This window comes from Callospermophilus lateralis, chromosome 8 (genome assembly GCF_048772815.1).
Source record: "Callospermophilus lateralis isolate mCalLat2 chromosome 8, mCalLat2.hap1, whole genome shotgun sequence".
Classification (NCBI taxonomy): domain Eukaryota; kingdom Metazoa; phylum Chordata; class Mammalia; order Rodentia; family Sciuridae; genus Callospermophilus; species Callospermophilus lateralis.
In genome coordinates this window covers 91,408,980-91,433,815 of record NC_135312.1, presented here as the reverse complement: position 1 = coordinate 91,433,815, position 24,836 = coordinate 91,408,980, and the positions used below count along the sequence as shown (strand labels likewise).

The 24,836-nt window shown below is 35.7% G+C and overlaps 1 protein-coding gene across 1 annotated transcript in view; it reads left to right on the top strand.

Annotated features, from left to right (window-relative positions):
* The window catches only part of Bank1 (B cell scaffold protein with ankyrin repeats 1), a 281,934-nt gene that overhangs the window by 204,820 nt on the left and 52,278 nt on the right, over positions 1 to 24,836 (top strand). Inside the window, exons 8-9 of the mRNA XM_076864747.2 lie at positions 20,701 to 20,779; positions 24,196 to 24,504. Of these exons, the coding sequence (XP_076720862.2) occupies positions 20,701 to 20,779; positions 24,196 to 24,504 (388 nt within the window). The remainder of the gene's footprint in view (positions 1 to 20,700; positions 20,780 to 24,195; positions 24,505 to 24,836) is intronic.

Sequence of the window (24,836 nt, the reverse complement as noted above, 5' to 3'; positions counted from 1 at the left end):
AGGGAATAGCATTTGCAAAGACCTGAAATGAAACAGGAATCACATTTTCAAGGAAATTACTCTTATAATCTGAGGATTAAGCAAGTAGAAATAGAGATGAGCCTAGAGAGGTAAAAATAATGAAAGCTTTATAAATTAGGTGACCAACGAATGCAGTAACCACTCCAAGCAGGGTGACACACAACTGTAATCCCAGCTACTTAGGAGGCTGAGGCAGGAGGATGGTAAATTCAAGGGCAATCTGGGCAACTTAGTGGGCAAAATAAAAGTAAAATGGGCTGGGGATGTAGCTCAGTGGTAGAGCACCCACAGGTTCAATCCTCAGCCACAAAAAGAAAAAAACAACTCTCCAAAACTGTATATTTTGGAAAGTGAAAGATGATACTAATAATATAAATAAATTGGAATCTCAATAAATAGATAGGGACTTTCCTAGGCAAGTCAAGACTTGCAACCATCCTACTGATAAACTATGTGAATATTCTCCTCTTGATCTAACCAAAGATATTGAGGATCCACTGAGGGATCTTCTGATCTGAAGATATAAGGATCTGAAGTAAGAAGGTGACAGATACATTCATGTTATAAAGATTGCTCCTGCTGTAGTATGGGGGGTGTTACTTGTGATTTAGGGGAAAATGTATGCAAGAAGTAAAAGAATGAAGATAAGGAAACTGACACATGGGTTGTGATAATTTAGGTAAACAACAAGGTTGCCTCTGGACTAGAAGTATTGTAATGGCAATGGCAAAAAATTGATGAAATCTAAGATTTCTAGTAAGTAAGCAGCAGTATTTGCTGAATGACTCTTTGAAGGATTTAGTAGTAAAAATTGCAAACACTATGCACAATGTCCATGTTTCTGCCTTGTGCAAAATGGTTGAACCATAGAATGGCTCAGACAATGGATCAGCCACTAAGGGTGATGCTTATAAGTGATGAGCACTGGGGGTTAAGTTCAGTTTCTGAAGGCCAGGGTAGTTGGGATATTTCTTTCCAAGTGTAAGATAGAACTCTAAATGGTCCGATCTAGGATGGCTGCAGTAGTTGCTAGAATAGAAAAGTCCACCAGTTGTGGACCACAAAGCCCCTGAAGAAAACCAAAATTATGGCATGTAGCAGGAGCGAAGGAGTGTGATCATATGCTATTTATTAAATGTCAAAGGAACAAACTAAAGTCTATGTGAATGAGGACAGCATATCCATTTCCCAGGCACAAAAAAGGGAGAGTTCACAAGATCTCAGCAAAATCTTGGATGCTGTGCAGTGAAGTTCCTTAAGTTGACAATGATTTGTTTATTTATGGAGTTGGTAGTTTTGGGGGATGGTTTGTTTGTTTGGTTTTTTGCTTGCTTGGTTTTGGTCACTTTTTTCTCTCAAAGCACCTGGAAATACAGAGTCACAGGATGAGAGGACAGGCTTCACAAAACTGCAGCCATGAGAAAGAATTAAAGATCAGAGTGAGGGTGGCAGCCGTCCACTGATGACCATTGTGAGGTTCCAGTGAGGCTGGATTATGAGGAGTAACAACCATTAACAGAAGATCTATGGCCAGAGGGGCTCAGAAACCAGGGAGGAGGAGCCAGGAGGGATAAAAATACGGCAGCATTCATCATGAAATTAGCTAGACAAGGGGACGAGAATGCCAGAGGCTGAGTCCAAGTCCAAAGCCCTGGCAAAGATATTCAGAAATTCAACAATGTCAACTGCATAATCTATGTGGGGTGATAAAGCCAAGACAGGAGACTCCTGCAGTCTCTGAAGCCCTGCTCTGTAGAACAGGAGCACAGTCTCTGGGCTGCCTATCTCCCAGCTCCTCCATTTCTGTTGCCTTCTCACTGTGAGGAGGTAGAAGGGGCAGTGCCAGCAGCTTCCAGCCCTTCCAAAGCTCTCCCTCATTTCACTTCCTAGAGCCCTTCTGCTCCTTGTTCCTGTGCAGACCTCCTGCTGCTTTGTTCACGTGGGTATTTTCTGCACTTTACATTCATCACACATTTGGTATGTTACAAAGCAGTTAAGAGACCTGGTTCAGCCAGTGGAAGGACTTAGTTTTTAAATTCCACTTGAAAGCTTGATGCTTGATCTTAGGCAAGTTTCTTAATCTCTTTGGAAGTCGATTTCTTCCCCTGTGGGGGGAAAAAAAAAAAAAAAAAAAAGGAGATGACAGTAGTACCAAACAAATTGAGTAGTTTTGAAGAAAAAAGTAATTATGTGAGAAAATACACAGTACAATGCCCATCACATGGAATGCACTAAAAAAATCAGTAATTGTTAATATTATTAATGTTGCTAAATCTTACTCATGTTACCTCAAGCCTATGTTATAGACAGTATTATGAAAGCATGCACACATACACCACACATACACCCTGACCCACATGCAAAAGACTCTTAATAAAATGATCTGTTCAAAGTTAGTCGTCTCTAACCTGCAGAGCTTCGATCCACAATAGGTCTTAGGTTCAGGACCTCGCTGGACAAAACTGAACATAGAACTCAAAACAATTCAGGGAAAACCTTCTCTCAGAATGCGCCTAACAGAGCCATGCAAGGATAGGATGCTACTAAAACAGGGTCCATGCTGGAGTTTTCTCAGGGGAAACTCAGTGATCCCTTTCTCAACACACCCAAATAAGATGGTTTCAAGTTTTTTGATGTTATGGTTTGGGGGTGAGGTATCCCCCAAAAGCTCATGTGTGAGACCATGCAAGAAGGTTTAGAGAAGAAATTACTGGATTATGAGACCCTTAACCCAATGTGTTAATCAATGCATTAATTCCCTGATGGGATTAACTGAATGGTAACTGAAGGCACGTAGGGTATGACTGGAGGAGGTGGGCATGGGGGGTATGTGCCTTTGTGGTATATACTTTGTATCTGGTGAATGGAGTCTCTCTCTGCTTCCTGATCATCATGGAGCCACTTTCCTCCACCACACTCTCCTGCCATGATGTTCAGCCTCACAAAGAGCCCTAAGGAATGGAGCCAGCTGTCTAAGGTTTGAGACCTCTGAAACCGTGAGCCCCCAAATAAACTTTTCCTCCTCTACAATTGTTATGGCTAAGTCTTTTAATCACAGAGAGAAAAAGTTGACTAAAACATTTCATTTGCCATCTCCCCCTGAAAACTGGTAGGAACATGCTCCATACAGCTCTGAGTGAATCCGTTCTGCGTATGTACATGCACTGTGCTCATTCCATGTCTTTGTGGGAAACACCATTATAAACCTCACTGGATTAAAAACATGACAGTGATTGATTTCTTTATAAATCTGCAGTTTGGGGCAGGGCTCAGTAGGGGAGGCTTGTTTATGCTCCAGATGACCTCACTTGGGGCAGCTTAGAGGAAGGTTGGAGGTTATGCTTTCAAAATTGGATTGTTCACAGGACTGGCAGTTAGAGGGCTGGGATGAGCTCAGCTGGGGCTGGGAGCCTGTGTTCCTCTCCATGGGAACGAGGCTCTCCATGTTTCCTGGAATTCTTTACAGCAATGGCAGCGGGGTTCCCATGAGAGACAGGCAGATGTTCTATCCACTCTATGACCTAGCTGTAGAAGCCACACAGAGGCACTTTGGCTTTATTCTTTAGTCAAGGCAATCAGGTCAAGATCTACCCCTTTTCAGGGAGAGGGAACATGAACAATTTCTGTTGGTACTAAGTGGCAAGGTTCAGGAAGAACATGTGGAATCGGAAATACAGAGGCTTGAAAAATGTGTGTGTGTGCATACACATATATATGAATATGTAAGCATTTACATACTTTATACCAGATCTATGTACTTTGTATTTATATATGCATACTTTATATACAAATATGTATTTCATATTCATATTCACTTATGCACATACATATATATGTATAAAAACTATTTGACCTATGTAAATAAGTAACCCTATTCTGGCACTGCTTATCTCTGTTTTTGTTAACAACAGTTATAGTCACTGGCTTATTATATATTTATTAGTTTATTATCTGTCTTTCACTGGAACAAAGCTCCACAGAGGCAGGAGCTTCATGATATTTTGTTTTCTGCTATATCCTGATTACCTAGATCATTTCCTGACACATAGTAGGTGTTCAATTTATTTGTCTTACGCCAGAATGCATGTTTGAATTGATACAACCTCCAATTTATGGGACCCTACATTCACCAGCATAGTTCTGCTGGTTCTCAGGCTGACGCTGAGACATCAAACATGGTGATACTTGGTGGCACTGTCTGCCATGTATAACACACTTGACACATGACAGAGGGAGAATGTCACCGACGCCCCTAACACCTGCATTTCCAATCCGTGGAAAAATGTAACTTCTATAACCACTTTTCGTCTGCATTTTATTTCTCTTTCATCAATGGCCATAGCCAGAAGCTTCAGGAGAGGTGATTTTCGGATGGCAGCTGTGAAGTATTAAGAAAAAGGCAGCGCCAGATGTAAGGATTTTGTTTGCCTTCCTCAAGATGGAATTCGTGACGCCTCATAAAGTCATAGTTAATAAGTCTCCTGCTTTGCCCTGAGGTGTTGTCAGTAGCTTGTCATAGCATTTATTTCAGAATGCGTGGAAGTTGCTTCTCACAAATATCATTTGGCACATTAAGGGTCAGGTAAAAGTGATAAAAAAAAAAAAGACCTTGTTTGGCTTTAGAAAAATTAAAGCCCTCAAAGCATAAAAAGCAATAAAACAGTATTGTGTGCCTTCTGTCCAATATGAGATATATTATAATGAACCTCTTGTGACAAGCACCTCCACAGCTTTAGTGTAAACACCTTATATTAAATGCTAAGTGGAATATCCAGTCGACTCCTTGACACTATCATGTAATCTCCGCAGATATTTGGTTCTGATGAAACACTCCCTAACAGCTATAGTGGCAAGAAACAACTAGAATATTCATGAATTACACAATGTTTCTGTAGTACAGCATTTTAACATCCAAAATTTTGATCACAGATGCCAAAAGAAGAATATTAAATGCTATAATGAGATATTCAACAATATCTGTATATTCAAGATATCATCAAATGTATTTTTATGAAAGCCCAAAAAAGAAGTTCTCATAAGAGAACTGCAACATAGCAATAATTTATAAATTCTCTTAAATTTTCTTCTAATACTAATATTAGTCTGTAATTCCATATAACCACATCATCTATGATCAAAACTATTTATAAAATAGATACACGGACAAAAGTGCTACTTGTTAACCATTAATAGGACATGATCTTTAAGACTATTTTTAAGAACAGTAATGACTTTGACTCATTCCTTCCAAAAATTCTGGCAGATAAACAACAGAGATATGAACTTTGTCTTTGAAAATTTTATTCTTTGTTCTCATTTCTACTGGATATGATGTGGGAGAATAGCTAAGAAGGGACAGGTTGGCATAGCGTAGATTTTTCCATTCGCGGAAAACAAATATCTTTAGTTGAAACATCAGTAAAGGAGTTCATTACTGCCACTATTATTATTATTATCATTAATATCATCAGCAACTAGATTATATAGTTCTTGAAACAACCCAAAGAAGTAAATACTTGGTTTAAAGATGAAAATTAGTCTGAGAAAAACCAAATGACTTATTCCTACAGATAGTTAATAGCCACTTTGAATTTAAGTCACCTGATTCCAATCTTGTAATCACTCTCACTGTGATTCTGCCTCCTGAGTGGAGTAGAATTCCCCACAGGGCCATTAATAACTGCCAGTGGCTATGTCCCACTTGAAAAACTCTATTTAATTGGTCTTTGGTGGAGCCTGGAAATAGGTAGTTTATAAAAACTCTGCACATGAATTTAATACTGTTAGATGAAAACCACCACATTCTCTGGTACTGTTTCCCACCCTAAAGTCTTCATTGATCTCAACCTCCTAAAACACAGTAGTCTAGATTATTCTTTGGGGGATGAGGTAAGGTATGAGCAAGAAAAGGAAGGGACTCGAAACTTTAAGTGCTTTCTTACATGGGTTTAAAACACTAGACATGGACATTAGATGTGAAATGGATTCCTTTACCTATCCACAGATAACTGGGTGGTTCTGGGCAGGATGTCACAATTTTAAGTTCAATTGTTTTTCTGATCTTTGGGGAAGATGATGTTTCCATAATATATTATCTATTTCATTTTCTGCCCTTTTATTATAGTTTTATCTGGTCCACACTTTTTATCTAGTAATCTCTCATCCACAAAATTATAACATAGGGGGTCATCCAACTTATGCCACTTGTAGCTAACTAAGCTATAGTGTAGATTGCAATAATAATTCATTAACTTACTATATAAAAATCCATCTCTCTGCATTCTATGTGTATTTTTTAAACAGGAAAAAGGAAAAAAGGAAACACTGAACTAATAGGAAGGTCTGAAAAAGAATATTACCTTAAGGGAGAAAAAATATAATCCCTAATATAGAATGCCTACCATCTGGAACATAGTGTGTAGGTATTTGGCAAAGTAGAAATACATATCTGGACAGCTGTAATTTGGCCAAATAAAAATAATCAGAAGAAGCAAACATGCATTCAAAAACTCTGATTTAGCAAATAGGCTAAATCAGTAAATAGGCCATCAATAGGCTTTTTGTGAGAAGAGTTTAGAATGATTACAGAAGCTGTCATACAGTAGTGGGTATTGTGTTCCAGAGACAAATCAGTACAAAATGGGTAAGTGCTTTGACTATCTTTGAAATGTTGGCTAAAGATTCAGAAAATAAGAAAGAACACATGAAAATACAATTTTCTTTGGTAATGAGAGCCAGGAAAACAGGGTTTTCTGAAAGCATAATTCAAAATTAATATTACTTTTCTTGTCACAATGTTCAGACAAATGTGCCTATGAAGAATAGACTTTTACTTTTCTCTTTTTTATCCCATCTATCAAAAGATAGGTAAAGCCTACCTAATGAGAATCTTTCCTGTGACTAATGAAACACTAGAAAATTCAACTTTTGGTAAACAAATAGAAAAACACTGAGTAATCTAATATTCATAATAATCTTAATGTATTTAAAAATCATAGTAGTCACCCTTCATTCTGAACTGTATCACATGAATCTAAATTTTGTTAAATGAATTCCATACGTTTCTCACTTTTTTTACATTCTTTAGAATATCACATTATTAGTCAAAGATAGAGGATATGAATTTCAGATTCATTTTACCAGCATCATAAATTTTTAAACTTTCATTTCCATTTATAGAGTAGAACTTTACACTGTAGTCAAACATGATTTCTTCATTGAGTATGAAGTTTCATTTCTCAATATCTGTTATCTTTTACTATATCACTTTCTGAGTCATTTTCCACAGTAAAGAGGGTTTTGACATGGAAAGAGAGCATCAGGTTGTAGTGTTAGCAGGGCTGGACTTGGAACCACCACATATGAACCCAATGCCTGGAGTTATCCTGGATCTGATTCTCTGTACACAATGTGACCTATTGATAAGCCAGCATCTCTTCCTCTTAATATCATCCTCTGTAGGACTCCCTCTGTCTGTCTTGCAGGATTGAAAAGAGGATCATGATAAATGTGAAGTTGCTTTGAAAACCACTCATTGCTTTTTAAGTACAGAGACATGTAATCAAGAGCTTCTTGATTTATGGAATCTTTATCTCTCATTGTTTGACAGCAAGATAGAGATTAGAGCTTCTAGTTACATATCATGTGTATCTCAGAAAGGATTTGTGGATCAAGTTCTGATTACAAGAAACTTCATCTAGTGACCATGAACAAATCATTAAAAAAGCTTCTATGTCAAAGAAAACATTCGGCATTTGGTTGTTGGGGATTAGCTAACTTCACTTAGCATTATCTTCTCTAACTCTATCCATTTACCAGAAAATGCCATGATTTTATTCTCTTTTATTGCTGAGGAATATTCCATTGTGTATATATGCCACAATTTTTTAATCCATTCTTCTAGTGAAGGGCATCTAGGTTGGTTCCACACTTTAGCTATTGTGAATTGTGCTGCTATAAACATGGATGTGGCTGTGTCCCTGTTGTTTGCTGTTTTTAAGTCCTTTGGGTGTAGACCGAGGAGAGGGATAGCTGGGTCAAATGGTGGTTCTATTTCCAATTTTCCAAGAAGTCTCTATACTACTTTCCATATTGGTTGCACCAATTTGCAGTCCCACCAGCAATGTATGAGTGTACCTTTTTCCCCACATCCTTGCAAACACTTATTGTTGTTAGTCTTCATAATAGCTGCCATTATGACTAGAGTGAGATGAAATCTTAGAGTGGTTTTGATTTTCATTTTTCTAATTGCTAGTGATGATGAACATTTTCTCATATACTTGTTGATTGATTGTATATCATCTTCTGAGAAGTGTCTGTACAGGTCCTTGGCCCATTTATTGGTTTGGGAGGAATAGACGAACTCTAGATAGGGCAGAGGAGTTGAAGGGGAAGGGGAGAGGGCATGGGGTTATTAATGATGGTGGAACGTGAAGATCATTATTATTCAAAGTACAGGTATGAAGACACAAATTGGTGTGAATATACTTTGTATAAAACCAGAGATTTGAAAAATTGTGCTCTATATGTGTAATAAGATTTGTAATACATTCCACTGTCATATATAAATAACAAAAATAAAAATAAAAAATATTTAAAAGCTTCTATGCCTCTGTTACCCCATTTGTGATATGAGTATTGTAGCAGGTAATTGTGTATATTTCTTGAGGTAGATTTAGAAGGAATCGCCAGAGATACTTTAGCTCTAATGCTACCAAGGACATAAAACCCATTAAGTTATCAAACTATATTACTGTGAACCCCATATGTTCTTTCTTGCAACGTTTTCATCATAAAACATTTTTTAAAAGACCAGGCCTAAAGCAACATTCTCTGATTATAACATATCTCCATTCACCCTGTTTTTTTATTTCACAGAACACAAGAAGCATAAGATACTTTCCTGTATTTGTATCTGAGCCAAATGTAAAAACATAGCTGTCTCTTGCTTCTCAAAAATATGGAGCTCTTATGCAAGCAGATACAGCAGAAAAACACATACAGGGAAGGCTGGAGTTCTCACTGCTAAAGCTCATCTGTTTTCTCTGGCCCCTGGCCCTAGCATTTCCATTAGCATGCCTCTATTGGCATCCATATTATATGATTTCGTTATGTCTTTCTTGTGCTTTCAAATTCCATTATTGCTATTTTTGCCCATCTCTTCTTTGGGGATTGAGAGTGGCTCTTCTATTTCCATATAGCTCAGACAATAACTGATACAGTATTTATCTGAAGTATGCTCTATAGATAACATTGGCAGCCTGAGTCCTGGCAGCCTCACCTGAATGCTGGAAAGGGATGAGGAGATGAGAAGAACTATACAACTCTGGTTTCCCTATGTCCTGTGGACAGAAATCTGTCACCCCTACCCTCTAGCCAAGCTAGAGGATTCATTGTTTCCCAAAAATGACCTGTAGCCTCACACCTTCACACTTTATTTAATGTCTGTGATATCCTGCCCCTGTATCTATTCCTGCTTTTAAATGTTTTTCATCTTTTGTAGATGTCCCAAATGCTACCACCAAGGCTTTATTTCTTGCAAATTTTTGTGAGCTGTCCCTCTAAGAATCATTATGACAAAAATGTGTAGTACTGTAAGTGACTTGGCACATTCCTCCTCTATATGGTTTTCACTTCTTTTTCTTATTGTTTGGGGCCTCCAATAATAAGGAGTAGCTCTATCACCTTGGACAAGTTGTTTAGCCTCACTATGCCTGTTTCTTAAAATTTGATGCCCATTACAATATTAAACCTATCTAATAAAATTGTATTGAGAATTCATAAGTCAATATAGGCATAGAACTTGGAGCATTTAACTAAGATGTAAACTTTTAGAGAAATTCAAAAGGTCTTCAAACACAGGGCATAACATTTCATTTTTAATTTATTTGCTTAGCTTAATTGTTAACAAAAGCAAATTCAAGATAAGGCATGATCTTTATGTTATGGTTTTAATTTCATAACAATGTTAAATTGTTCAAATATCTAGACAAAATGTTAGTATGTAATGCTGGGAAGTAGATGGCCCATTGTTTCAATGCTGTCGTAAATGTGCTATGCCATGGTTGGTTTCCATAGTTTTATACAAATAGTTTCCAGGCACTTTCACATAAATAAATAACATTAAATCCTCAGCTTGTGTATTAATTTTGTTTTTAATTTAAAGAGACTGTTTTAAACTGGCTCTTTTGTGAAACCATCCTTCCATCAAATACATGGCCCTGCCTTCTGTAAATGAAGCTGTTTACATTTAAAACCAAGACGATCCTTCTCAAAATGTAGGCAGACCTAAGTTGAGGGTAAACCACGTTAGACAAGTTCATTGAACCTTCTATAAGGTGACACATCCGTGGGAGTTGCTTGCAGATAAAAATATATATTAGACACACTCCAATTTCCATTAGACAAATCCTGAACAGACTCTGACTATAAAGTTTACGAATAATTTTCAGTGGATGAAAATCTGTCTAGTAAATCACTTGAAGTTTGAAATTGCTTATTTGCCATCTTAGAAGTAGATTTGGAATTCTCAGCAACAGAATGAACTATGAGGCTCATTTTACAATATCTATAAAATATAAATAGTGATACCTTTAGTGTCCTTGGTACAGACCTCCAAAAATAAAATTTATTTCAATATTACAAGTTAAAAACCTTCAGATATCTGGTCTAATAATAACTTTTTTCTTCCAAAGCCATCTTATTGATTTTACTGATCCTCTTCTATTTTCATTTTACATGCAAACGTGGGAGAGATGTATTTATTTAAGAATAATCTTCTCTCTTCTACCCAAAATTTTCCATTGTATTTTACCTGTATTATAACATTTAATGTTTACTTCCATGTATTTTACCTGTATTACACACTGCAAATTTACTCTTAGCTGATTTATTCTATTATCCCTCATTAGCTTTGGTACATAAAATATTGATCTTTTCCAGAAGTTTTGTTCCTTGGACTTAGGTTAGGTCTGTCAGTGAGTATACGGCCTGTGTGGTCATGCAAGTGCATTGGAATAGTAACTGACTCCTGTCTGTCAGCTGATTTGAATGGAATCTGGCAACTGAGGTGGGGTGAATGTGATGTTTTTTAATAAGAGAGATATTTATTGAAGGTATGAGGGTGTGCCGCTCAGTTTTCTTTCTTTTTTATTAATGAGATGCTTCTTTACTATTCAATGATACTCATATTGTTACTAGTCAAATTCCAGAATTTAAATGTGAAAGTATAAAAGGAGATCAAATATTTATGGTACTATAATGTGTTGTATTGTATTAGACAGTAACATCCAATCTAGCTTAAAAAGTATATTTGTAGGAGCAGGGATATAGTGGTATGCAGTATTTGTCTCTCTTGTGACTTTTTCCCATAGGAAAAGCCTCTTCTGAATTGTTACCTGCTTTCAATTTGAAGCCTTGAGGCTAGAATTGTTATTTATTCTCCTACCAGGCCTTCATTGAATTTATGATTCACTTTTTCTGCCTGTCCATATTTCATGTTTTAAATGCTTTGATCAATAAGAATCGACTCTTCTAATCCTGTATTTGGAAGCTGGGGATTATCCCAACCACATAAATAATTATGGCCAATAGATCTGCAACAATATAAGCTTTAAGAATCTTTCTGTTTAATTCATCAAATAACACTTATTTGCTGATTGTTAGTGATAATATAAATTTAAAAGGTCTCTTGTTTCATTTTTCAAATAACACTTATTATCTAACAACTGAAGAGTATAATTTTTATACGAAATTGCTAGGTCTCTAAGTGGTATTTTATGTCTGCTTCTGGCTTGGATTTCAACAATCACTTGCACCTCTGATTTTAGGTAAAAGAAATGTGTGAAATCTGTGAGGATGACAATGCTGCCCTTATATTACTTGTCTACTTTTTATTTTTCCAATCTGGTTCTGATTAACCCTTACACATATTATCAGAGTCTCAGAAGAAAGAATAAAAACAGAATTGGCTCCCAGTAAGAGTCAACAAATGTAAACCTGGCTCTTTCTCTTCATCAGCTCCACTCTGCCAACTTGGAAACGTGCAAATCCATCTCTCACTTAGTTTCTATTTCGTTTTCCTCCAAGTTAAAGCATGTTTTTAAAATCTGAGTGGATTGGAATATTAGGAACAGAATTACTACTTATTTTTTAACATAGCAGCATTTCACATTTTTCTACAGACTTTTGTTAATTTATTATTTAGTTTTGAAATTAAAGCAAATGTCAAGATTTGGGAATATTCCATAGCAGACTTTATGCTACTCTGGTATGCACTCTTGTTCTTGTTATGGGAATAGATAACTAGAGTTAGCTTCTAAATGTAGCAATTATAGATGCCTGTCTTAAGCCAAGTTCTTTAATCAATTCTTGACTGTTGACATGTTCACTTTGTTATCTCAGCCATGGCCAATTTCATTTTTCCTGCTCTCAGCGTTCCTGGCATGAAAGGCCCTTCTGTATAGCACCTGTCTTCCCGCACATTATTTGATGCTGGAAGAAAGCAAACTAGTTCTAAAATTAACCTAAACAAGTCCCTGTAATATCAACATCTTAAAATCAAATGCAAGTCATTTGGAAAATCAAATACCTTGTAGAATAATTTGATATTCCACCATGCTGTCGACATCCTGCTCTTAGGTTGCTTAGGGAAGGGTACCCCAGGAGAATTGCAGTGGACAGTCTGCATAACCATTCCCAGGAGCCCTGCCTCACTTCTACTAGTTTAATGGATTTAGTATTAACCTATCATCATGTTGGTGACAACAATCATGTTTGAAAATGTTAGATAGCATACTAAGATTTCCCAGGTCTTGATTGTTGTGTGTTTTTAGTTAAATTGTTTGTACCAGAAACTCATTCTTTTTTAGAATGTTTTATCTGAGTTCTGAATATCATTCTGAAATCAAGGGAGGTTAATTAAGAAGGATTCTCTACTTGCTAGCTTTGATCTTTGGCTTATGTGATTATATCCTCCTGACTATCTCTGACATTTTTCTACCTTTTTAATTCTCTTTTTTACTAAACCCCTTCTTTCTACTGTCTCCTCATTAATTTCATTTATAATAGATACAACAATGTGACTTTTATTTCACATGTATTTTTCAGAAGTACATAATACCAAGTTGATCCATTTAATTTTATTAGAAGCTTGTTAACACTCTTTATTTTTACAAAGGAATATAGTAATATTTGAATAAATGTAATTAATAGTTTGATATTCAATTGCTTGAATCTAAGCACTCTTATTATCTTTACAACTTAATTTTTATTTTTGTTATTGTTCAATATGTTTATATTAGCCTATTTTCATAGTTAAAAATCTTTTTGGTCAAATTACTAGTTTATTGGACCTTCATAAAATGGCTTTCTATTTTTCTAAGTAAGTGAACTTCTAAATTCATAAGTTAATTGGAAGCCTCACCATTTCATAGTCACATACCCATTCCAAATATATTTTCAAGTGTCCAAGATTCAATTCAAACAATAGCTAAGATATCAACTTTCTATCTTGACCCCAAAGTCTCATCTTAAATTGCATAGAAAATGTGTTAATTATTATCCTCTTTAGAAAATGAGACAAGTTCTTTGGAGGAGTGTCCTGAAAAGATGATTGTAAATATTAGGATCAGATACCAGAATATTGAGGTGAACAGAAACTTACATAGTTATATTTTATTTCTTTTCTCAAAGTTCTAAAAATTCTTATCCATATCATTTCCTTTTTAGCTCCCTTTTTCAATAAATACTTTAATTTGTTAGCTCTCATTACCCTTCACTTGGACTATTAAAACAGCCTCCTCTCTCTTATCCACTGTTATTAGAATTATTTTTTTAATCCAGGCAGGAACACACTATTTATCACTTTGTAGGATATAATTACATACTCCAAAGCATTTAAAACTTCATGAAATAAAACCTATTGCACCACCATATCTTTACATTCAAATGCATTCTTCCATGCAACCTAATCAAACCACCTAAAAGCACTCACCACGTGTTCCTACTGTTTCAATCCTGCTCACCCATTAGCCAATAATTTGCTTCCTCCCTCTCTTTGCAGATTAAAACTGTACTTATCCTTTTAGACTCAGCTTGAACACCACCTACTCTTTGAAATTTTCTGTTCCATCCACTCAGTGGAAATGATTGCACATTTCTCTCTTACAGCAATTTGCAAGTATACTTATATTTTAAAAGCATGTTTAATTTAGCCTATCTACACTACTTGTCTTCCCAACTAATTTTAAAATATTTGAGGTTGGAGATCATCACACTTCCATACTTATGTATTCTCCTTACCTTGTGCCGTTTTGTAGGTGCGTCACAGCTCTGGATGCCCACTCTGCCTGCGGTGTGGCAAGTTTTCTGAAACCGGTATCTTTAACTAGTTTTTTTTAAAAATAAGTCATGAACACAGCTGCCCTATATCCCCTCCTCACATTATCATTCCTGGAAGGAAACTGTAGGATGCCTTCGATTCTTCATCCCCATTTAATGTTTTAAGTATGAACTCACACAGTTCCATAGTAATTCTCCTCACCAGGTTCACCAGCAACTCTGATTGGAAACTCGGATGAACTATTTTTGGGGGATTATTCTTTTTAACACTTGGTGAAGCAACTAACATTGTGAATGACTTGAAATCCTCTCTCCTAATTTTCTCTCTCTCTCTCTCTCTCTCTCTCTCTCTCTCCAGGTTTTTCCCTTTGATCCTGTACTGTTTATTCTATATCCTTTACTGAATCCTAAAATCTTGACCTCAGGAAAGTTTGAAGTAATGGCATCCAGGAGTCAGTCATTATCTATACCGATGTGAATCAATGGCAATCTAGTGGATAAGATCACCCAGGAAGAATACATTCTGGGAGGGAAAAAAAAAAAAGAACAACAAGGATGGAAAAAAAAAAACAGGAAAAGCAAATTTACAAAGAGGATTTAGCTGTGTAAACCATAGATCGCATTTAAAAATAAATTTTGCTTGGAAAAACTTTCCAAATTTTACATATATATATATATATATATATATACATACACACACACACACACACATATATATACACATATATATATGTATATATATATATATATATATATATATATATATAAATAACAGTGGAATACATTAAAATTGATATTATAGAGAGAGAGAGCTCAATTTTTCATATCTCTGGTTGTATTCATAGTATATTCACACCAATTCGTGTCCTCATACATGTACTTTGGATAATAATGATCATCACATTCCACCATCATTAATTCCCCCATGCCCCCTCCCTTCTCCTCCCACCCCTTTGCCCTATCTAGAGTTCATCTATTCCTCCCATGCTCCCACTCCCTATCCCACTATGAATCAGCCTCCTTATATCAAAGAAAACATTGGGCATTTGGTTTTTTGGGATTGGCTAACTTCACTTAGCATTATCTTCTCTAACTCCATCCATTTACCTGCAAATGCCATGATTTGATTCTCTTTTGTTGCTGAGTAATATTCCATTGTATATATATGCCACATTTTTTTTATACATTCATCTATTGAAGGGCATCTAGTTTGGTTCCACAGTTTAGCTACTGTGAATTGACCCAGCTATCTCTCTCCTTGCTCTATACCCAAAGGACTTTTTTAAAAACAGCATACTTCAGGGACACAGCCATATTAATGTTTATAGGAGCCCAATTCACAATAGCTAAATTATGGAACCAAATTGTTGCATTTTTAATATGACATGTTGTTTTAATATTATAGCAGTATATGAAAAACAGAAAAAACAGTTATCTATAGATTCCTTGGAAATCCATCATTTTTTAAATTTTTTCTCATTAGTTATACATGACCATAGAGTATATTTTGACATATTTATACAAACATGAAGTACATCTTCTCCTAATTAGGATCTGTCTTTCCTATTTTGTCCACCCCTCTTCCCTTCATTCCCCTTTGTCTAATACACCCAACTTCTATTCTTCCCCTCCCCACCCCATGTTGTGTGTTAGCATCCATGTAGCCAAAAGAACATTCCACTTTTGGTTTTGGGGGATTGGCTTATTTAGTTTAACATAATAGTCTCCAGAGCCATTCATTTACTGGAAAAAGTCATAAAGTCATTCTTTGTTATGGCTGAGTAATATTTCAATGTGTATATATAACACATTTTCTTTATCCATTCACCGTTGAGGGACACTGAGGTTGATTCCATAGCTTAACTATTATGAATTGAGCTATTATAAACATTAATGTGACTGCCCCACTGTAATATACCGATTTTAAGTCTTTTGGGTGTATACAGAGGATGGTATAACTGGGTCAAATGATGGTTCCATTTCTAGTTTTCTAAGAACTCTCCATACTGCTTTCCAGAGTGGTTGCACCAAATTTCAGCCCCACCAGTAATGTATGAGTGTACCTTTTCCCCCACATCCTCATTTTAAATGCAGTTAGCTGTTTTTTCACATTAGCAATTACAACCCTAACAAAGAAATAGATTTTAACATTTCCATTTTAGTGATAGAAATGGGTGAAGTCAAACCAAATGTATAGCCCAGAAAACTTGCTGGTACCTCACAGATATAGTCAAAGCTATGGCAATTTTTTTTGAAAACTGATAATTAAAAATAATTTTTTAAATAATTTAACCTATACTGCTACTGCCACAGCAGCTTTGGCAGTAGCAGTATAGGTGGCAGCTGCACTTGGAGAATTAATAATTTATTATAATTAATAATATATATATGTGGTTTTAAAGGGAGGTACCCAAGCCCCTGAAGTTAACGACTGTAGTGGGGACTGCATCTTGGGCATAGAATAAGGCCAAGCACTGTCCATGGGTCCACACTGCAGTGGGTATGCTGGAGGTGGCCTCACAGGGAGAGGGGAGTATTAAGTGAGTACATATCAGAGTCAGAGACTGCCACCCCAAGACCCACCCTCAAATCTGCTAAACTGGTTCAGTTCTATTTGCCAGAATGGGAGGGACCAGGGTTCAGTTTGCCTCTGTTTCTTTCTCCCTTTCTTCAAATGAGGGAATGAAGCCATCACCTGTCCTCTTAGCACCGCTCCTCCCACTTCACTAAATTGTCCTTGTTGGTCCCAATTAGGAAATTAAGTTTCCCACCCTTGCCACCTGGTGGTTCTCCCAGGCCACCACTCAGCCACCTTGTGAATGAAGTCTTTGTCTTCGGCAAAAGTTCTTGTCTGTCTGTGGCTGGTACAGAGTGCAAAACGGACCTGGGTCTGTGACTTGATCAGTGCACACTGTATGCAGGTATTGAAATATCACATTGCACCCGAAAATTAAGTATAACTAAAAATTAGAAAAAGAAAGAAAAGAAAGCTTCTCATTGAACAGAATGAAACTTTGCTCACCTGGTCAAAGTATCACTTTAATTTTCTATGATAATATTCTCTCTGGAAAACAGAATATACACACTCAGGTTATTCTAATGAAATTTTCACCCATACTAAGGAAAATGTCCACTTTTTACCCCTGGATTTAGGAGCTTGGAATCTAATTATTCTTCATTCCTCTCCCAATCGTGGAAAGGGTTCCTATTTAGTTTTTTTCCAACTTTCTATTTCCTGCAATATCAAAGGAAACATCCCTGGAAAGTTCTGCATCTGATTTAGACCATATTCCTATATGGTTCAAGGAAAATCATTCAAAGGCTTAATCCGAGCTAAAATTTTACACTCCTACTCTGCGCCCTTAAAATTTTATGTTTGCGACTCCATTTTGCTATTATCAAGGCTTTAGTATTACATTGGTCATTACTCTTACCATTCAGTAAGAATAATCCTTATTTTTTCATTACAGTCAGCTCAGATTCTCCAGCCTAGTGCATTCATTGGGAATAAAACTAACACAGGATTATTTTGTTCTTCTTTAAATACATATTTGTCTTTTTATATTCATTCCACAGGCTATATGTGCCTTAAACGCTGAAAAAAATCATTTATAATCAAAACCATGGAGAATTGGACAAGTTGGCCAATTACAGTATCTTCAGAGTCTCATAAACTACTTTGAAAATCAACTGCCTTGTGAAGATTGTTATTATTCATCCCCTAAAAATCAGAATATTGTGATCAATTTGTACAGGACCAGATGCCATAGCCATGTGGAGCTTTACATATATACCCCAGTCAGCAAGAAGTTCTCTTTCTAGTTTATCTTTGATAATAAATGAATATTTAAATTCATTAAATATGTGCTGGAGAGGCTGTGGGCTGAACTACTACATTAAATATGTTTAGCTAATAGATTTTGTCACTTTTACTTGATCTTTCATCTAAAGAAGTGGGAATTAATGCAAGAGTCAAGGTAATTTTTAAACCAACTTCTCCAAAAAGAAAATGAATACAACTTTTACCATATTTGTTTGACCACTTTTTAATTCTCTATTACACGGGTAAGAAGTGTGTTGTAGTAAAATATGTAAAACATTATGTTCTAATAATGTTATTATTTCCCTTTCCTCCCAAAAATTATATGATATTTTTGACACTGGGAATTATATCTCCTATGTAATTTTTTTAACTTAACTTATAAGAAGAAAGTACTTAGCATATAGTAGGCTGCCTTAAACGCTTGACAAATAAATTAATAAAGTCAGACTTTAGCCCAGGAAAAAGAGCATTTACTATGTGATAAGTGAGATCTGTGCTTTGTTTATGTTATTATAATTTAATAGTACCAATAGTTTGAGGGCATAGATGTTACTAACCACATATTATAAGATAGAATATTGAGGTTTAGAGTTAAAGATATTGCCCAGTATCACACTGTTAATAAATTATAAAGTTGTGATGTGATTTGTTCTTTAATTGACTTCATAGTCTATACTTTATCCATTATGCCACACGATCAACTAGAAAGTGGTCAGATGTCAGGTTGCTATGAGGCATGTCTTTGAAGTCATCATTAATTTCACTGAAGTTGTTAATGCACCACTAGATCTAGGATGTTTTTCATATATGATTAAAAGTATAAGGAACTCAAGAAAGAAATATTTAGTGTAAATATTTCTAAAACAGGGGGAAGGATGATTGACATACAAAATGATGCATCAGATTCGGTAAAAAAAAAAAATTAAAATTACCTAGGGAATTTTAAGAATGCACAAGAAATTAGGAACTGTGCTGTTTCTCTGAATTGCATTAGATTTTTAAAAACAAAAGCAAAACAAAACGAATAAATTCTATTGGGCTCACATGAGCCAAAGTGGATAATAAACTGATGAAGTCAGTATTCAGTTATTATACCTTTGTATACCAAGGCTACTATAAATTTATAAATGCATTGATATAAATACTTTTTAATGTAAAGAAAATGGCCTAATCTTTTTCATCAATTGGATTCTGAATAAAAACATGATAATAATCACATAGAGTTCATGTAACAAAAGTGACCCATGTTAAATGCAGCCAAATTCCATCCCTTTTTTAGATCCTTTTGCACAAATAAAGTTGTCATTGGCATTACTTGGCTTTCTCTGTGAGCACCTCTATGATCCATAATTATAGAATATGACTCCTTAAGACATTGTAAACAAAGACCAGCAATTCCAGAGCTAATAGGTTTCTGTTCTTTCTCAGTAATTCTGCCCTCTAAGTATAGTGGAACCACAGCTGGAGGCGCTGCTCAGCAGTAGAACAAAGTTTAGCATGCAGGAGGCCCTGAGTCAATCCTCAAAACCACTAAATAAGTAAAGGGATAAAATGTAGCAGAACCGATTTCAAAAGACAAACAGAAATATAAATAAATAAAATATCTGTTTTCTTTTTTTTTAAGGTGAAGAATAAGAGGTTTGAGGGGAGGGAGAAGGAAATGAAAGCAGGTAGTACTTGGGATTAAAATGGAGAAAACTAAAGCTGTATGCATTTATGAAGGTGTCGAACTGAACCCCATTAGGTATAACAACAATGCACTAAAAATTTAAAAAATAAAGATGAATAAAAAAACACCTTTATAAAAAATATCATTCTTTTGCTGTATTGAAATGTTTAATGAAATTAAGATATCATTTTACGTTGAGCATGGTGACACATACCTGTAATTCCATCAACTGGCAAGGCTGAGATAGGAGGATTGTAAATTTGAGGTCAATCTAGGCAACTTAGTGAGACTCTGTCTAAAAATAAAAAAATAAAAAGCGGCTGGGGATGTAACTCAGTGGTAAAGTACCCCTGTGTTAAATGTTCAATCCACAGTACCACTGAAAGAAAAGTAGGAAGGAAGGAAGGGGAAAGAACACCTTTTCAATTGGTAAATGATACAGAAATGTTAAAAGGAAGAAATTGGAAGAAATTTTTAAGAGAAATACTTGTGTTAAATTTCATTCAGAATGTTTTTATTGCACCTAAATGTCATGATTATTGCTTTCTTAAAGTCTTAAAATAGTTGCAATAAAGTTTCACTTTTAACAGAACTTATTGTTTGGTATAAATGTTCTATTTTCTCACTTGACTTTCAGTGCCCTGTGTTATTGAGCACTTGTGTGCTCCATAATTGTAGACTCCATGAACTTCTTCACAGAGTCTAAACAGAGACCAGACCAATATTTATAGTGTAACAGAGTTAAGTCATTTAATAAAAATCTAAAACCTGTTTCTTGTCTCACCAGGTGCCAAATGAAGACTAAGATTAATGCACATTATTGAATTTACATTCTTTTTTTTTTCAGATCCAAGAAATGAGCAGGAATAATGATCAAGAAAATGACTATGAAGAAGATATTTTCTCATTTTCTACATATTCTCCCTGTAAGTTTTCTTACATGTTATGTATATATGTAACTTTTATATTATAGTACATATGCTAGAAATATATGACTGAAGAGAATTCAGAAAGGTATTTAATTAACAGAATGACTTTTACTTTATAATATGGTAAAAATGCCACCACATTTGCTAGTGTAGATACATTTAAGAATGTCAAGGTATAATAATCACATATTAGGTTTCCTACCCAGGAGAAATACACAAGTTACACTGGTATACTTTTTTTTTTTTCTATTTGACAACTGTGTTTTTTTTCAAGTGTTTATTGTTCCCCAAACATAATCATGTTTTTCACAGTTCTTGTTTTTCTCAGCTATGAAATGAGAAGTTTGGACCAGGACACTCTCTAAGGTCCTCCCAGAAGTAACAACATGAAGTTCTAGGTTCTAATGTCTGGAGACAGATTCAGAATGTTCCTGCATTTTAGGCCTGTGTCATTAACACACAATGACTTGTTCAGCATCTTCATCAGCATTTCTTATCAGCATCTACATCCCAACTTCTGAAAACCCTGATTTCTACCACTTCTAAGCGTCTACATGTGCTGATTTCCCCATCTCAGCAAATGGAAATGCCATGTTTCCATTGTTCAAGCTACTTCAGCATCCTTGAAGTCACCTTTGCTTTTCTACTTTCTCTCTTACCCTGTATCCAGTCTACTGTATAATCTTATTGACTCCACTTTCAAAATATTGCCCACACTGAATCTTTTCTCACCCTTCTCATTGCCCTTCATCCTAGTTCACACTGTCAGTAGTTCTTCCCCAGACTGTACAGTGATTCCCAGTGGAGGGATATTGACTGTCCCCTACATTGCCAACTTGACCATGAAGGGAGATTTTTCTGATTGCCATGACTTGGAAATGAAGGGTTGCTACTGGCATTCAGTGGGTAGAGACATCAGGAATGCTGCTAAATACCCTACAGTGTACCAGACAGTCCCTCACATCAGTCCAACATGTCAATAATGTGCCGCTATCAAGAAACCCTGAAGCAAGTTTCCCCATTTTTCACCTCTCACACTTTAGGCTTCATGAAGGAACTAATCACTCTTCTGTCCCAAATCATCCAAAACCTTCCCATTTTACCTATAATCCTACTTATCATCTACAGGGTCCTAGTTAATCTTTGAAAACTTTCTCTGGTCACTGTCTCACTTGCTCATGGCCAGTGAAATCTCACACATCAAGCTTGCTTCTTCTACCTACGGGCATTTCCAATTTCTGCCCCCACTACCTACTCTTCTTTTGTGTGTCCCCTTAACTCACTTCATCCCTTCTTCCTTCAAATCATCACTCTCGTCTTCTTCCTTTACTCTTTATTTCTCTGTACCTGCTATTTTTTTTGTATTGCACTTAGCATTATTTTGGCAAAATCAGTAAACTCCTTCAAACATTTTTTGATTGCAGAATACAAATACACAAATGTTAATTAAGCTAAGAAGTTAATGCACCAAGTTTGAAGGTTATATATTTTATCATTTTTTATGATAGCAAAGGTGATGATAAAGACCAGCATTGATACGGATCATATATTTATCATAATGCTGAATCCCCAGAACAGCCTAGAATAAGAAAACATTATTTCAGTGCTAAAGAGACAGTTTGGAACCAGACACTCTCTCATATATGAAACTGTATGAGTCAGCAGATTTCCATTGGCACCACCATTGCTCTGGAGCATGTGAAAACCCACGGGTGCACTAAATCCAGCTCTCCAGGGCTGAAGTCCAGGTTTGGGCATATTTGACAAGCATAAGGGAAGCTCTATTGCTTAGTCAGTGTCAAGAAACACTGAATACACAAACAAAACTGAGGCTCCGAGTCATTTGCTACAGCGTGAATGTAATTCTAAGTTGATGACTGATTTGCACATACAGAAAGAGTGAAGTATGTTTGCTGGCCTGAGCAATAATTTTTCCAGTCATTTTATCATCGATTCCATCAACATTTCCAAGGACTACTTTATTTCAGGCTGGTGTTTTTGTGTTAGGAGTAGAAAGATGAATGATTTCTGTATAGGTAGATCATTTGAAAATGTCTCCCTCTGCTCTGAACTAGGATCTTGATTCAGTTCTAGTACTGGAAGCTATATTTTCTTCTTTCTCACATAAAATAAAAGGAAAATGAGAATACATGTAGTAATAGGGGGTAACATCATGGATATGATTTTTCCTTGACAATTTTATTTTTTTTTTACTAAACTGGAAGAACGTATACAGTGTAACTCTTTATTTAAAAATAAAGGTGCTGGGTTTTTTCCTAAATTCTGCTATCTGACTTTTTTAGTTATATTTCAGTTAAGCAATCCTTTCAAACAGTTGATTACATTGAGAAGAATGACAACTCAAATGTTCAAAATCTGTTACGAAGATTCCAAAGTTATTTGGAAGTTCCAAAAGTCTATCCTAAATTTTTTTGAATCATTTCTGTAGAGATTGTTTTAAAAAGAAAATTTAATAAAAGTGTTTTAATATGTTATTATATTGTAACATTTTTCTGTGTTCTTCCTGAGTGGTTAAAGAGCATTTATTATGCATCATAAACAGACAAATGATGGCATGGTTCCTGGAGTGAAGGGAATCTAACCTGATTATTGGTTTAAATTTCAAGATAAAATGCATTTTATAGGTAAGCGAACCAAGCCTCAGAAAGATGTACCCACTGTGAGTGATTTGGATGTCTTCTCCATCAAAAAATGTTAACGTTTTCCTCAGCAATATTTTCCCAAATCAATATAGTGTGTATAATAAATTATAAAAGTCATTATATGTTTTTTAAATATTTATTTTTTAGTTGTAGTTGGACACCATATCTTTATTTATTTTTATGTGGTGCTGAGGATCGAACCCAGGGCCTCACACAAGCTAGCACTCTACCGCTGAGCCACAATCCCAGCCCCAGTCATTGTATGTTTATAATAAAAATTAATATATAATAAATGTTAAAATAATAAATAAATAAGTGTCATAGATTCATTTGTATTAATTATTTACAAGCAAGTCAACCTTTATTTCTTTTCCTTGTCCTATACCTTTCCATCTCTTTTTACTTATTTCACTTGGTCAATTACATTGTTTTCTAATAAAAATTCATAATATTAAATACACAAATCTACTCAACAATAACTCTAGAGAATCAGAATGTCATTATAATCAGGAGTGTGTCAGGTACTGTTGTAACAAGATATAATGGAGCTTTGACCCTTCTTTGGGTAAATACTTTTAAATCCCAGAAATGACAATTCAGTAAAAGTTATGCAGTTGATGGCTTTCCACTATATCAGGCCATGAAAGTTTTATTAGCAATACTACTACTTCTCTACAAATTTACAAAATATGAAATGCCTCCAGATGGTCCATTTAAATAAAATTATACAATCTTTCTTCTCATAAATAGCCACGCAGTACCCAGCATTGCATCATGAAAGCTGGAAGACCTACAGGCAGAGTACAGATGGTGCCGAGGCAATTGAGAGGACCAAGGAGGAAGAGGAGCCTGAATCAGGCACCCAGGAGAGGCACAGCCCCTCAGAGGCTGGCAGCGGAAGTTCTGAGGATCAGTATGATGACTTGTATGTGTTCATTCCCGGAAATGACCCAGAAAGTAATTCACAAGAGCCACTCATGTGCTGCAGACCACCTCTTCCCCCACCAAGACCTGTGTCTGCTGCCTTCCAACTGGAAAAACCTCACTTCACATTACAAAGTAAGTTTAAAGTTCAAAGAAAAGAAATGCTCTTGATAGGCGTATACAACATGAGTGCAGTGGTAAATCCATACAGAGAAGATCAGCTTTTGAAACCTTTTGAAGTTTTTCTTCCTGTTCTTTAACAAGTAGGGCCCAGGCAGTGAAGCAAGAGATACCTGCCACCACCCTTTCTCCCTTCCTTCCTCTTTCTCCCTTTCCTTCCTTCCCTCCCCTGCCTTCCAGCCTTTCTTTTTTCTGGAACAAAAATCTTATTACAAAGCTTTAAGAAAGCAAGGTAATAAAACTTGGAAGGAATCTGTAGTTCAGCACATAATATGAACCTCAAGTAT